This window comes from Triturus cristatus, chromosome 6 (assembly GCF_964204655.1).
Source record: "Triturus cristatus chromosome 6, aTriCri1.1, whole genome shotgun sequence".
NCBI lineage: Eukaryota > Metazoa > Chordata > Amphibia > Caudata > Salamandridae > Triturus > Triturus cristatus.
The window spans coordinates 430898363-430911932 of NC_140589.1; the positions used below are offsets into that span (position 1 = coordinate 430898363).

The 13570-nt window shown below is 45.9% G+C and overlaps 1 protein-coding gene across 1 annotated transcript in view; it reads right to left on the reverse strand.

The window, feature by feature from the left end:
- GCLC (glutamate-cysteine ligase catalytic subunit) overlaps nt 1–13570 on the reverse strand; it is a 252101-nt gene that overhangs the window by 18286 nt on the left and 220245 nt on the right. Inside the window, exons 13-15 of the mRNA XM_085610850.1 lie at nt 8502–8583; nt 8310–8410; nt 8083–8203 (exon numbers count right to left, since the gene is read on the reverse strand). Coding sequence (XP_085466976.1) covers nt 8083–8203; nt 8310–8410; nt 8502–8583 — 304 coding nt within the window. The remainder of the gene's footprint in view (nt 1–8082; nt 8204–8309; nt 8411–8501; nt 8584–13570) is intronic.

Sequence of the window (13570 nt, forward strand, 5' to 3'; positions counted from 1 at the left end):
TGCCGCCCACTGGCGTGGAATGGGCCTGAAAGCTCGGACTAGGAAGGCTTTGAGGCGGATGCTGCCGGGGTGGATGTGGGCTGACCGCGTCGTCCTCCAGAACCGCCTCGGCGGAAACCACGTCCACGCGCAGGTTGGTTCTGCGGCTGGTGGCTAGGCGCACGGGAGAAGGCACCCCTTCCTTGGCCACGAAAGGGGCGAAAGGCGGAGGTTTGCGACCGCGGGGCCGCGAGGCCCAAGGACTTGGCCGTAGCCCAGGAGTCCTTAAAGCGATTCAGCGCACTGTCCGCTTTCTCGCCGAAAAGGCGAGTGCCATCAAAGGGCATGTCCATGAGGGTGCTCTGGACATCGCCCGAAAAGGACGTGGACCGCAGCCAGGCGTGACGTCTAAGCGCCACTGAGGTAGAAATCGCCCTACCCAGCGAGTCCGTAGTGTCAAGCCCACATCGGATAGCATGTCGCGCTGCATCCCTCCCATCGGCCAGAGCCTGGGTAAGTCGTGTCTGGACCTCCTCCGGACACAGGGGCAGCACGTCCTCCACCGTATCCCACAGAGAGTGGGAATAACGGTCCAAGAGACAGGCAGTGTTCAAAGAACGCAGACCCAAACTAAGGAAGGAGAACAGCTTTTTGCCGAACTGTTCCAGTCTCTTGGAATCCCGGTCCGGCGGAGCGGTCAGGAAGGAGGATTGGGAGGTAGAGGCCTGGATAACCAGGCTCTCGGGGGTAGGGTGTTGGGACAGAAAACTGGGGTCGCCCGGAGCAGGGCGGTGGCGCCTGGCGACGTTCCTGTCCACAGGAGGAACTGTGGAGGGCTTGGACCAGGTGCCCTGCAGAACGTCAGTGAGGGCCTCATTGAATGGCAGCAGAGGCTCAGTGGAGCTTGCTGCAGACTGAAGCACCTCAGTGAGGACGTTAGTCCTCACAGCCACGGCAGGTAGCTCGAGCCCAAGGGCCGCGGCCGCCTTGCGCAGCACCACAGAGAAAGCAGCACCCTCCTCCGAAGCCACAGTCGGAGGAGAGATGAATCCAGTGTCTGGAGAGGTATCCAGACCACTGGCCTCCCCCAGTTCATCTGCCCAGTCCTGTGACAGTTGAGCCTGAGCGGCCATAGGATCCTCGGATCCCTCCCATTCGCCCCCATCATCAGATTCCTGGTATGCAGGAGGAAGGATTGGAGCCGGGCGATAGACAAAATGTGTCTCCAGCGGCGCCGTACGCGGCGTCCATCGATGCCGTAACGGCGCCGGGCCCGGAGCGGGGCTGAACTGGGGCTCGACGCCGAGCGGAGTCGGCGTCGGAGGTGGTACCGGTGTCGACGCCGGCGGAGGAGGCGTGACGAGGTCGACCGGCGTCGGCGGGGACTCGGGAACGGGTCCCTCGGGCGCTTGTGGCGTCGAGGCCGGAGCGGTCGACGGCGCCGGGGCCGCCGGCAGGCAAGGTTGCCCAGTCAGGTCCGCGGGGCCCGAAGGCGCGCCAGCGGGCGTCGACGGCGGAGCCAGGTTCCTCATGGCCGAGAGGAAGGCACTGACTTCCGCCGGCGTCGCGTCAGTCCCAGGGACCGGCGGGTATGGGGACTTGCGCGGCGCCTGCGGCTCCGCTGGAGCCGCGGGGGTGGAACCACCCTGACCCTCGGCCGAGTCGCGCGACCGGCGAGGGGAGTCCTAAGAGCGGTGTCGCCTCTTGGACTTCTTGGAGTGCTTCGACTTACCCGAAGACTTGGAGACAGACGATCGATGATGACGTCGGCTGCGGCTCCGCGACCGATCCTCGGACCTCCTCCTGGACCGGGATCGAGAGGGGCGCGGAGCAGAGTGGCGAAGCTCGAGAAGCTTACGGGACCGCTCCCGTCTAGCCTTCGAGGTCAGGGCCTTGCAGTCCGAACAAGACGCCGCGTCGTGGCCCAAGCAGTAAAGGCACCGGCGGTGATGGTCCGTAACCGACATCAAGCGGTTGCAGTCAGCACAGGCTTTAAAACCAGGCATCCTGCCGGCACCGGAGTCGAGACAAGATCAAAAAGGATCGAAAAAAGTTAGTCAAAAAGTGACTAAAGGGGTAGCTCTCCCGGATCTGCGCTTACTAGCGCGGAAAAAAGAAGAAGAACTGACGTCAGCGCGTGAGGGCGGCATCTAAGTACTCCGACGACGTCATTCCGGCGCACGATGCCGACGACGGACGCGGAGCCGCAGACGACGCCTAGCGACGCGCAAGGGGTATTGCTGACGAAAAATCTTCCGGATCCAGTCTGACGCCTGGGGATATTCTAAGGTGAGGAATCTAACTAACGTGTTTCTTTCAGATCCAGCAATTTACGTGTGACGAAACACATCTCTACTTTTCATAGGAATGGGAAAATTACCCATTTAAAATTGATTTGCCCAAAGTCAAGTGAGAGAAATTCACACACACTTGTGTTTTCTTTATAACACACTGGCACTTTTCAGAAGCCTCTAGAAAGCAGGTTTCCGCTTGGAGCTTTGTATATTTACCTTGATGTAACCTCGATCAACCTAAGAATGGTTTCTTAATAAAACCTTAGAAAGGAGGCATCTTGCGATTCACATAGTGAAAGAATGCATTGAGTCACAAACCTATCGATTTTAAATTATTTAAATCAAAAATATAGATTATAGACATAGCAAACAATACATTACTCTTACACAAACACCCCAGTTAGTAGGCAAACTGTGTGTGGCAGGAGGAAGCTGCTATTATGGCGTCATTATGGGGGAAGCTCCTTAAAGGACCAGGTAACAATAAATAAGCAGCAGTGTTATCTTTTTTTTATAGGGGTTACGAGTGGAGCCCCAGAACCCCCGTGGCCTCCTAGCAAAAGGCCCCATGGAGCCATGCCAGCGTTTGCTTTTTTTAAATTTACGGGGTGCTGCGGTTCCCACCTGGGGCATCTCACGGCATGATTCTTTCTGGGGGCTGTGGGGGAGCCCCAGGGCGTCCACGATCCTGCTGCTCCATGCAAGTGGCTACGCGGGTGCGGTTTTCTTTTTTTATTTACAGAGTTTCCTGGTGCCCACCTGGGCACCCCACACACTTATGTGCCTGCATTTTTTTTTAAACGGGGAAATCAGGTGCCCACTAGGGGCACCCCACAGTGCGTACCTCGGGTGCTGCCCAGGGAGGCCCAGGTCCCCGGCAGCCTTGCCGGTTCCCCGGTATGCACCCTTCGGGGTGCAGTGGGAGTCGGCATTGCTCCAACCCCACGGGAACAGTTTTCTTCTGCTCCTACGGGGTAGGAGCAACTCGCAGCATATCCTTGCCCAAGAGCTTGGGCAGGACATTTTTTGTTCTCTCGCCAGAGGCAAGCAGCTTTGAGCTCCCACCCGGTGGGAGAAAAGTAGCACTTTCCTTGCCCGGGCCGATGGGCAGGTAAATAGATGGTATTCCAGGGTTTGGGGACCATGGGGCAACGTCAATGAGCCATCCCTAGACGATAAGGGGGCCCTTAACCACCTGTGGATCCCCGCTGCCGGCAGTATTTTTTAAAAAGGCACTCGAGTCCGCACTTTTGTTTTCTCTTCAATTCTGTCCCTTATGGCTTTTTTGCAACTCTGGACTGAGTCGCGAGTCCCAAGATTGCTGCCACCACTTCCTGGTATATGTAGTGCCAGCCAATCGGATCTCAGCAGGAGTTCTGCTGGCTCCATGAAACCTCCACGGCATATTATATACATATTTTTTCAACCAAAATGTCTCCAACACTACTGAACAGATTTACACCAAAAAATAAAAAGCACTTTTGACTAAGCTCCAGCTTTCTGTGTCAAAATTGGTGAACATCTGTTCCGCGGTTTGGGCTGTAGCTGTGTCTAATGTATGGAAAAATTAATGTGGAAAAAGACGTTTTGGACCCCCATTGTTTCTCAGCCCCTGCTCACCCGGAGATTTTCCACTAGCAAACTAGTCAAAAATTAGAACTTTGATTCAAACGTTTTGTGGAGATTTGTCAAACAGCAGCAAAGTTATTAGCAATACAAAAAAGGCATTTCCTATGGAAACACAATCCTAACTATACTATAACTACCCAGTGGCGACTGCCACTGGTTAATTAATATAAATATAGAATGGGTTTTTGAAGTGACAGAGTATTCAAGCTTCACTCCCGTAGTCTATTTAATGCCACTCAGAACCCCTCGGGGAAAAATATCCCAGTAATTCACTGTTGCGCATATATAACTCTAGTGTCCTTATCAACTAGTTAACACTTTATCCCAGTCAAGACAACTATTCTTGGGTATCCAACCCATTTTAAAAAAAGAATGGTCTACTTCCAGAGAACAAAATTTGCTGAGGAGACAAAAAGTTGTTTTTCATACACAGGGCATCCATCTCACAGAAGTTCTGTGCTCCAAGGTCTCAAAACCAGGAGGACCTAGTTTTGCAAAAGGAGAAAAAAATGTGATGTTTAGTTTTGTGGCCACTCAATATTGCAACTCATAAAATTAATTATTCTGCATGAAATTTGTCAGGCTGTTAGCCCAGTGTACAAATGTCATGTTTCATGCAGATCGGACAATGAACAAAATCAAATGAAGGGGAATCTTCAATTGCCAATAAACTTGCTGCAGTTTACTGATCTACCGAAACAATTAGCTGACTCATACCATGCTCATTTTAATATTTTCAGTTTCATAAAAATCTGTCATGGGAAGGGGGGTTGGAGTGGAGACACTTAATGGGATGGTAAAATGAAGGGGGGGATGGGGGGGGGGGGGGGGGGACTGTTCCTCATTGTAACTGCCATAGAAATGTCTGCTCTTCAACCCAATACAGAAATAAGAGTGAACAGAAATACACCAAACGTGGCAAGGAATAGAAACATTATTGATGAAAGCACATTTGATTCGTTTAGTGGAAATCTGTTTAGTAGTTTAAGGAATTCGTACTACAAAATGTTTTTGTGGGCTTGAAAGGGTTATTAGAGATATCTGGACCTTCTGTCAACGTACAAAGCTCAAGCCCGGGTTTGCAGACTGTCTGCATCATTATACTGCAAATTAACAAAATAAATATGTTATGGAATCCTTGGCGTGGTTTCCCCTGACTTTTTGTCCTCCTATTTTGATGGCTTCATTTTTGCTGGCCTTTGTATTCTGCAAAAAGAACAACTGACGGACAGAATGTTGAACAATGTCAAACATTTACCCCAGTACAGAGATCTGTGCCTAAATCCATTGTTTTTTGCTACCAATTCCATTCCAGTTTAAATCCAGCCATTTGTATTCTGGGCATGTGCTCTTTCCCTAACACATGGTAGCATTGGCATGGTAAATTTACTTATAAGTCCCCACTGCAGGGCCTGTGTGTGCAGTTCTGAACCCAAACCTTCCTTTTTCGTGTGTCTTAAGTCACCCCTAAGGTAGGCACTGGATTGCCCCAAGAGCAGGGTGAAGTGTATTTAAAAAGTTGGACATGTACTTCTAAATTTTACATGTCCAGGTAGTTACATTTGTTTTTCACTACTGAAAGGCGTATCTCTCTCTCATAGGTTAACATTGGAATTAGATTTTATAAGTGTAATTTCCAATTAAGAAAATATATATAGTTGCAGTTTGGTGTCCCTAGACTTCTAATTTAAAATCACAACTTGTGGTAAAGTTGGACTTTAAGTTGAAAGCCTGAAAATGCCACTTTTAGAAAGTTGGCATCTTCTCAACTAAACACTCTGTGCCCCTGCCTGTTTCGGAATTCACGTCCGGGGTGGGTGACAGCTGGGCTTTGTGCATTACCTCCCGAAAGCCACACACAAAGAAACTTAGGCATGATTGTTTGGGCCAGCAACGTTCTGATCGGTCATCCTGGTCAGGATGGGAGGGAAGATCGGATACCTGAATGGGCTGTGCCTGTCCCCACACAAAGAGCTGCATGCCCCATTGTAGGGAGTCTGGGGCCAGGGCAGGAACTCTGTGCACCTCAAATGCCTCTCTGTAAGGTCTCCCCCACTTCAAAGGCATAACTGGACACAATTACTGACTAATTCAGTAAACTTCTAGACCAGAGAACATTCTGCCAGGTAGAAGGACTGCTGTGCTGCTGAAAGGATTATCACTTGCTAGCCTCTGCTGGCTTTGCTGTGCCTGCCCTGCTGCAATCCTTGCCTGGGAGTGAGGAGGACTGGACCTGCATCACTACATCCCCAGAACCAAAGTGACTACAAGGGCTTGCCTACTGCACTGAAGTCTCAGGGTCATCAAAGACTTCCAGCAACCGTGCCACAGCCTCTGGACTCTGCCAACTATGAGTCCTGCAGTGCCAAGAGGTGCCACCCCAGTCCTGGGCCCTTGTAAGTATATTAACAGCAAAAGTCATGCATCGCTGTTGTGCCGGTCGAAACAGGCACCTCTCTTTTCGACGCCGACACATCACTGCTGTGCACAAACACCTCACATTGCTGGCTGCGCCGCTCGGCGACAATGCATAGTCTATCATGAGATTTGCTGTTAATACAGAGAGCGCCATTTGAACAGAGGCCTTGCCGACATCCAGCAGGATCGACAAACATTGCCTCCTCTGCTCCTCCCATTGGGTTTTCTACGACTCCACATCATCCATCTAAAAAGTACTTTTTCAGCTGGACAAGGTCAGTCCCTGTATCTGAACCACACTTGGCCTAAACTTTTGGATTGACGCAGGTCTAGCTCAACCAGATTTTTCCAGTTGGAGCGTTATGCTTTTTTTATCAGTATATTTGCAGATATGCTTTAAAAATTTGTAACTACAGTTCTACTTACTTGATTTTTGTCATTTTTGTCTTGTTGTGTTCATAAAATTAAGCTCTATCTTTCTAATGTGGTGAGGATTATTTTCGAGTGGTGGTCTTTACTGTTTTGAGTGTTGCCCAAATACTTTACACTTTGCCTCTTAAGTTACACCGGACTGCTCTGTGCCAAGCTACCAGAGGATGAGCCCGTGTGGATTTAGGGTGTGTATCGGCCTTACCCTGACTACGATTGTCGTCCCTACTTGGGCAAGGTGTATACCTCTGCCAACCCAATTTTTAACAAAATAATATTCAAAATCAGTATTATTAAAAGTATACCAAAAACAGTTATCACTCGATATAAAAATGTCTTATTAAAGATGGTTAACAATATCATCTCCTTAATGGCTAGAGAAATCAAAACTGCAGTGTCATAAACAATGTCATCAGTATCATTTGAGATCTTATTAATGATCTCATAACATGCCATCAGTGAGGACATGGGAGGTAATGAGCAGTGCATGCCCGATGTGCGAGTTATGGTTAGTTTACCTTACCATAAGCAGCACATTTCAGGTTATTCACATTTTCTTGTCATTAACTACACTTCAACTGTGCGTTCTTAGTGAATATGCATATTTACACTTTTGTGGAGAGACCCTGAACAAAGGGGTCGGGGGAGTAGGTGGTTTAAAGATCCCATGAAGGAGGAGAGATGTCATTTAATTACAATGCTTTACAGGATTTCAACCATATGTGAGCAGTTGAGTGCCATGATTATCTGTAAAGATCACATAATGGAAAAATACTGCCACCTGTAGAAAAATCTACTTGTATCCAAACATTCTACATGATTTATTTCTAGAGGTCTATTTAAATGGAAGCTCAATGTAGGCACAAAAAGGTATTTCATAAGCAACCATCTCCAACTAGAAGAGTAAATGTTTTGCAGCACACAAAAGTCTGCCGTTCATGTGTCTCCAGGATTACACCTTTTGGTCAAAAAGGCATGGAGAGATCAAGATAGACTCCCCTCAGCGTACAATCAATATTAGATGCCCGATTGTATCTAAAAATGCACATTAGAAAATGTGATTAGATTTTCTAGATAGTTTCTCAGAAAGTTAACCCAATTTGAATTTGGTTAGGTGAATTCTATATTTTTATTTATGGTAATACATTGTTTACATGCTTCTCTGACAAAATGAAAAAATAAAACAAATCGGCTATTCTTTTGCTTCCTTAATTTTATGGCAAAACTATTAATTTCAAAGTAATCAGAGTATGTCCTGAAGTTCTTTTTCAGCAAGTGTCAAATAGAAAAACGTTATTAAAGATAAAAATAACGAAATATAGATAAAATATACCTGATGCTCTTTTTTTTATTAGTCTGAGGTAGTTTAAGATGGTACATCTTGTATCCACATCTACTTCCATATTTTCAAGATAGGAGTTCAGAATTGGGATTAAACCAGGAAATAACCCTTCCTGCAAGGTTAAATAAAACTTGTCAATAACCTCTATAGCGGACAGTGAGAAAATACTTAATCATTTATTTCACACACAAAAAAACACACAAAAAAAACCTACTCACCTTTCCATTGATGATCGCATCAATACTCATTAAGACACACTCCTCATCTGTATCAGTCCCATTATAAGCTGTAGTGCAACCATCAACAACGGCATTTCCGGCTTGAAGCAAAAGAAGAAAACATACATCAGTGCTTATGAAATTATGAAAAAACTCTTGTGTGTGTATTAAAACTGGAGAGGAAAGAAGTACCTTTGCAAATCTCTTTCTTGAAATAAAATTTTCCTTGACGGACAGCATCTCGTTTCTGAGCTTCCTTCATGTTTTCATCCACCTTATATTAAAAGTTAAACAAGAAATTGTGTTCCAAGTCTGAAGAGGCCTGACACTTGGTATTTGTAAGTGGAAAATAAACATGCAGACTTTTAGTACAGTGAAAAAGTTGTTACAACAAATTATGGAATTAATAAAATGCCTGGTAATGCATGGAAAAACATTTTGCTTAATGCTAAGTCAGATGTATTTTAGAAAAATTACTTGCCTTCAAATATAGTTAAAAGCATAAAAACATAGCGTTCCCACTTAGAGTGGCAGGCTAGAGTTGAACTACTTACTTTGCCAGATGCTCCAAGTATCAATTCCTCAAATTCCACTACCCCATCCTACAAACCAGTGAAGGCTAACTGGATTTTAAATAAGTTCAGAAACTCAACAACTCTGGGCAGACAAATGAATGGTACAGATAATCTTGAAGCCTCATCCATCTAGTGTTGTGTGGGAATATTAAAACTTGTTTTGCTTTCAGATTCGGTTTTACATAAAATGACTTGAAAAACACTAGCGACAGACTGTAACTTAAGACTATTTAGGTTCCTACAACTGCAAACAGGGGTGTGTGCATACACTGAATATCTTGCGATTCTATCATCTTATGCAACTTTGATGCCTTTATGGACGAGGGAAGGTCTTGTGTGAATGTACAACATGAAACCGGTTATTATAGATAAGCAACCTATACTATTTCTGTGTTGTAGAATCGCATGCTGTGCACTGATTATATAGCAGTACCATCCTCTCCTAACACGGTGGCTGTCAGGAAATAGTAGCGTAAGTGGAAGCAAATAAAGTCTTTAAAAATGTCTGCAAACACAAGGAAATGATGGATGAGCGCTGAAACTTTTCAGACACTCGCTCCCAGTCACAAATCTGGGTTGAATCCATCATCATTTTTTTGCTCACTTCGCCACCCCAATTAAGACACAGCCATATGCAAATCAGTGTAGACCCAATTCCTCATGGGAATAGTCTAGCCTGAACTGCCAAGCCAGGTTGTAAAATGTCTGACCATCTTGGGCTTCTTTTCAGACTTGTATATCCACAAAGAAATGCTTAGAGAAATGTTTAGAACACATTGTTGATCTACGAATGGCAGCAAAAGGATACACTAAGAGTGCCACTATCGTTCCATCCTTGCTGAGCTCATGGTATGCTCTGAAGTGCTCGACTTGCCTGGGCATAGCAAATCTGAATGAATGTATGAAAACAAGTTACTTACCTGTAACTACAGTTATCCAGTATTGATATCTTTCATAGATTCACATGCCTGAATCATTCCCCGTCGCCGAGGCGGGAGTCCCCGGTAAATAAAAAGTAGTGCCAAAAGGGTTAGTAGTAGTAGTAGTAGGCCCAAAGAAAAGGCCTAAAGCCTAGAACTTAGCAGCCTATCTACCTCATTATGCAAAAGAACCAAGAATTTGGTAACAACCAATCAGACACCAGCACCCTTCTAGAACCCTCTCAGCAGAGCCAATTCTCCTCAGATTTTCCTAGCACGAGTGGGAAGTAAATGTCCCAAAACATAGAGAACTGACTCTACGGGGAGGAGGGTGGGTGCATGTGAATCTATGAAAGATACCAATATTGGATAACTGTAGTTACAGTTAAGTAACTTGTTTTCTTATCCAGTATTGGGGTATCTTTCATAGATTCACATGCCTGAATCTTTCTTTCTTTATTTCTTTACTTCGGCCTATTAGGCCATAAAAGATACAATAAAATAATGTAATTCAACATAAAAACATCGACTTGTATGAAGACCATTCCATAAAAATCATAAAAATCCATTTGCATGGGGGTTCTAATCACGGGAGGGAATTACAGTTCATATCATCAATATTCAGTCTTTTAGTAATTTTCTCCTTATCTGCCACATGGCCATTATGAATTTGGCAACTGCAAAAACTATATGGGGGAGGGTACTCGTTTTCAATATTCTGTACGAGTACAAGTGGCTCCTTATACCCAGGTTTCTGCATAGTGGCGCTAGCCAATATTTCCTTGGTCTGTTGCAAGCTGGGCAGAAGAACAGTACATGGATTTCCTCCTCATCATGATTACTACACCCTGGACAGATTTTATCATCCCTCTTTGTCCATTTGCAGGTAAAAGTTTTAATAGGCAAAGTGCCTTACCTCCATTGAATGAACAATTTTCTTGCTAAAATGGGGAAAATAATGTCCATAAAACCTTCAAAATGATAGGAGTTTTTGGAATCCAGGAATCGATCAGTTAAAATACCATTGTTGGATGCAGAGACCAGAGAAGCTAGACTTTTCTCCTTGTATATCTCCACAAGTCTTTTTCGAGGGAGCATTTGGCAGCCTTGTTCAGGAGACTCCCATAGCTCAGGGAGTCTCAACCGATACAGTTCTTTCTTTATAAAGGCCAACCACGGGATTCTATCACTCTGGTTCGAGTTCATTACATGGATGAGCTCTTGCCTATAGTGTACAAGCTCGCCAGTGGACCAGAGCCTGTGCCAAAATCTTAATGGCATTAGTTCCAAATCCTTTCCTATGGAGGGAAGACCCATTTCCAATCTTAAGGAGAACAGGGGTGTGCCACGAGGAAGGGCCAGGAGACGTCTGAGGAAATTGTTTTCTACAGTGACAAGTTCTGCCCCTGCTTTGTACCCCCATAGCTCACCACCATAAGATGCAGCCGCTTTAGCTTGGGTTTTGTACACTTCTACTACTGGACTGATAGGTTTAAAAGTAGAAGTGTTTACAACCTTCAAAATTGCCCCAGACAATTGGGACAGCTTAAGCCGACATCTTGCTATTTGGGGTTCCCAAGATAGATTCTCATGTAGGGTTACCCCCCAAGTACTGGAAAGTTTTTACCCTCTCCAGTCTTGCTGAACTCAGTGATGGGTTAGGTCTGGTTTTGGGTGAGGGGTTAAATATCATGAACTTGGTCTTCTCTGTATTGATCTCTAGACCATATTGTCTACAGAAAAGACCAAATCCATCTAGAATCCGTTGAATCCCCATCGGGGATTTTGAGAGCAGGAGGGTATCGTCCGCAAACATGATGGCCGGCACCCTCCTGCCCGCCAAAAAGGGAGCGTCATTGTCCCCAACATTGTCAAGATGAGATATGACACTGTTAACATAGAGGCAAAACAGGGTTGGCGCCAAAACGCAACCCTGTCTTACCCCTCTAAGGACTGGAAACCTTGATGACAGCGCTCCATCCCTCCCACACCTAACCTGAGCAAAGTTGTTGTCATGAAGCCTAATTATGGCGTGTAATAGATGGGTAGGAACACCCTGCTCCTTTAGGACCTCCCATAATTTCTTGCGGGGGACCAGGTCAAAGGCTGACCTCAGGTCCACGAACACCATGTACAGCCTCCCCCCCTCGATCCTCACAGTTTTCCAGTAGAGGAGAACGAGGCGGAAAATCTGATCCATGGTGGACGTGTTTTTCCTGAAGCCAGCCTGGAGGGGGCTAAGGATTTCATTTTCCTCCATCCAATCTAAGAGGTGGTCCAGGAGGAGGCAAGAGAATAGTTTTTGGGGAACGTCTATGAGGCTGATCGGCCTGTAGTTGGCTGGGAGAAGAGGAGAGGCCTTTTTAAAAATAGGTACTATCTCCGCCCCCAGCCAAGTACAGGGGATCTCCATACCTCCCGCGATGGAATTAAAAAGAATAAGGAGGTAAGGGCCCCAGATCTCTGAGTGATGTCGAAAGAGGTCACCGGGCAATCTATCGAGTCCCGGGGCCTTCCCCATCGCCAGACCCTCTATTGCACTGACCACCTCGCCGAGGGTAAATTCCAATCCAGCTACAGGATTGGATAAAGCATCGGAAGCCACATCATTAGCAAATTCAGGGGTTTCTTGGTACAATTTGCCAAAGTGGGCCTCCCAAACAAAAGCTGCAATGTTTGGCTCCACTGCAGCTTTAGGTTCTCCTGTGCCAGTATTTACCAAAGACCAAAATCTTCTCGAATCCCTCGCTTCTAATGCTAGGGAGAGGTCCTGCCATCTATTCCAATCGCATTCCGATCTTGCTAATGCCATGGCTTTCCTGTATTTCCGCATGAGCTCAATGACCTTGCCCTTGTCAGAACCTATTTTTATTGTGTTTATTAGATCTGTCTTGATCTTTTTACAGGAGGAGTTGTACCAGGTTGGGGTTCGAGTCTTTTTCTTCCGTGGCGGTACCACTGGGTAGAAAACTTCACCTAAGGCTCCCATTAAGTCTTCGTGGATTTGGGCTAGCTTCTCGTTAAATTCTAAGGGTCTGGGCTGGTTGATTAATACATCCAATTCTTTTAGCTTAGGGAGTGCTAGCTGATAAATTTTGCTTATACTCTCTTCTGAATTTACCAATTTCCCCCATTTTACCCTGCGTCTGTTGAAACTAAGAACCAAATTCCCTGGGTCCTCACTGGGCTCAGCGGGGAGTGATCCAACAGCACATGCGGGGTGCACCATATCCAGTAGGAGTGCGTTGTGGTCACTATCCGTTCTTACAATTACTCTAAAACACGGAAAAGTTTAAAATATTTATATTTAACTACGTGCTCTAAGGTGCAGTACTTTGGCTAACATAAGCAGACAAATGATTAGAAATAAAACCATCATCAGCATTGTTACAATACCATAAAAAACAAAGGGAGAAATCATACAACAATGATAGTGGAAACAGGTCCTATAATACCTTGTGTACCACCCACCCCTGGCTAAAAAGCTAGCTTTATAATAATAATATGATAAGGTCTCTAGGTGTGAATGGGGAACCCCATACCTCCAAGATCAGCTTAGGTGACTGTCATCACAGGATCAGCACTGCTCTGTGTGTCTGGAAAGGTTTTCTCTAAGTGTGTGTGAATCATGCATGCAATGCAATATTAAAGGCACCAGAGTTTCAGATATTTGCAGCTGTGTGCTTGTTGTGTCTAGAGCGTGGGCCGATCAACCTGAATTCAACAGCATACATTGTTATTTGACCATGACTGCTTCTGCACAAGG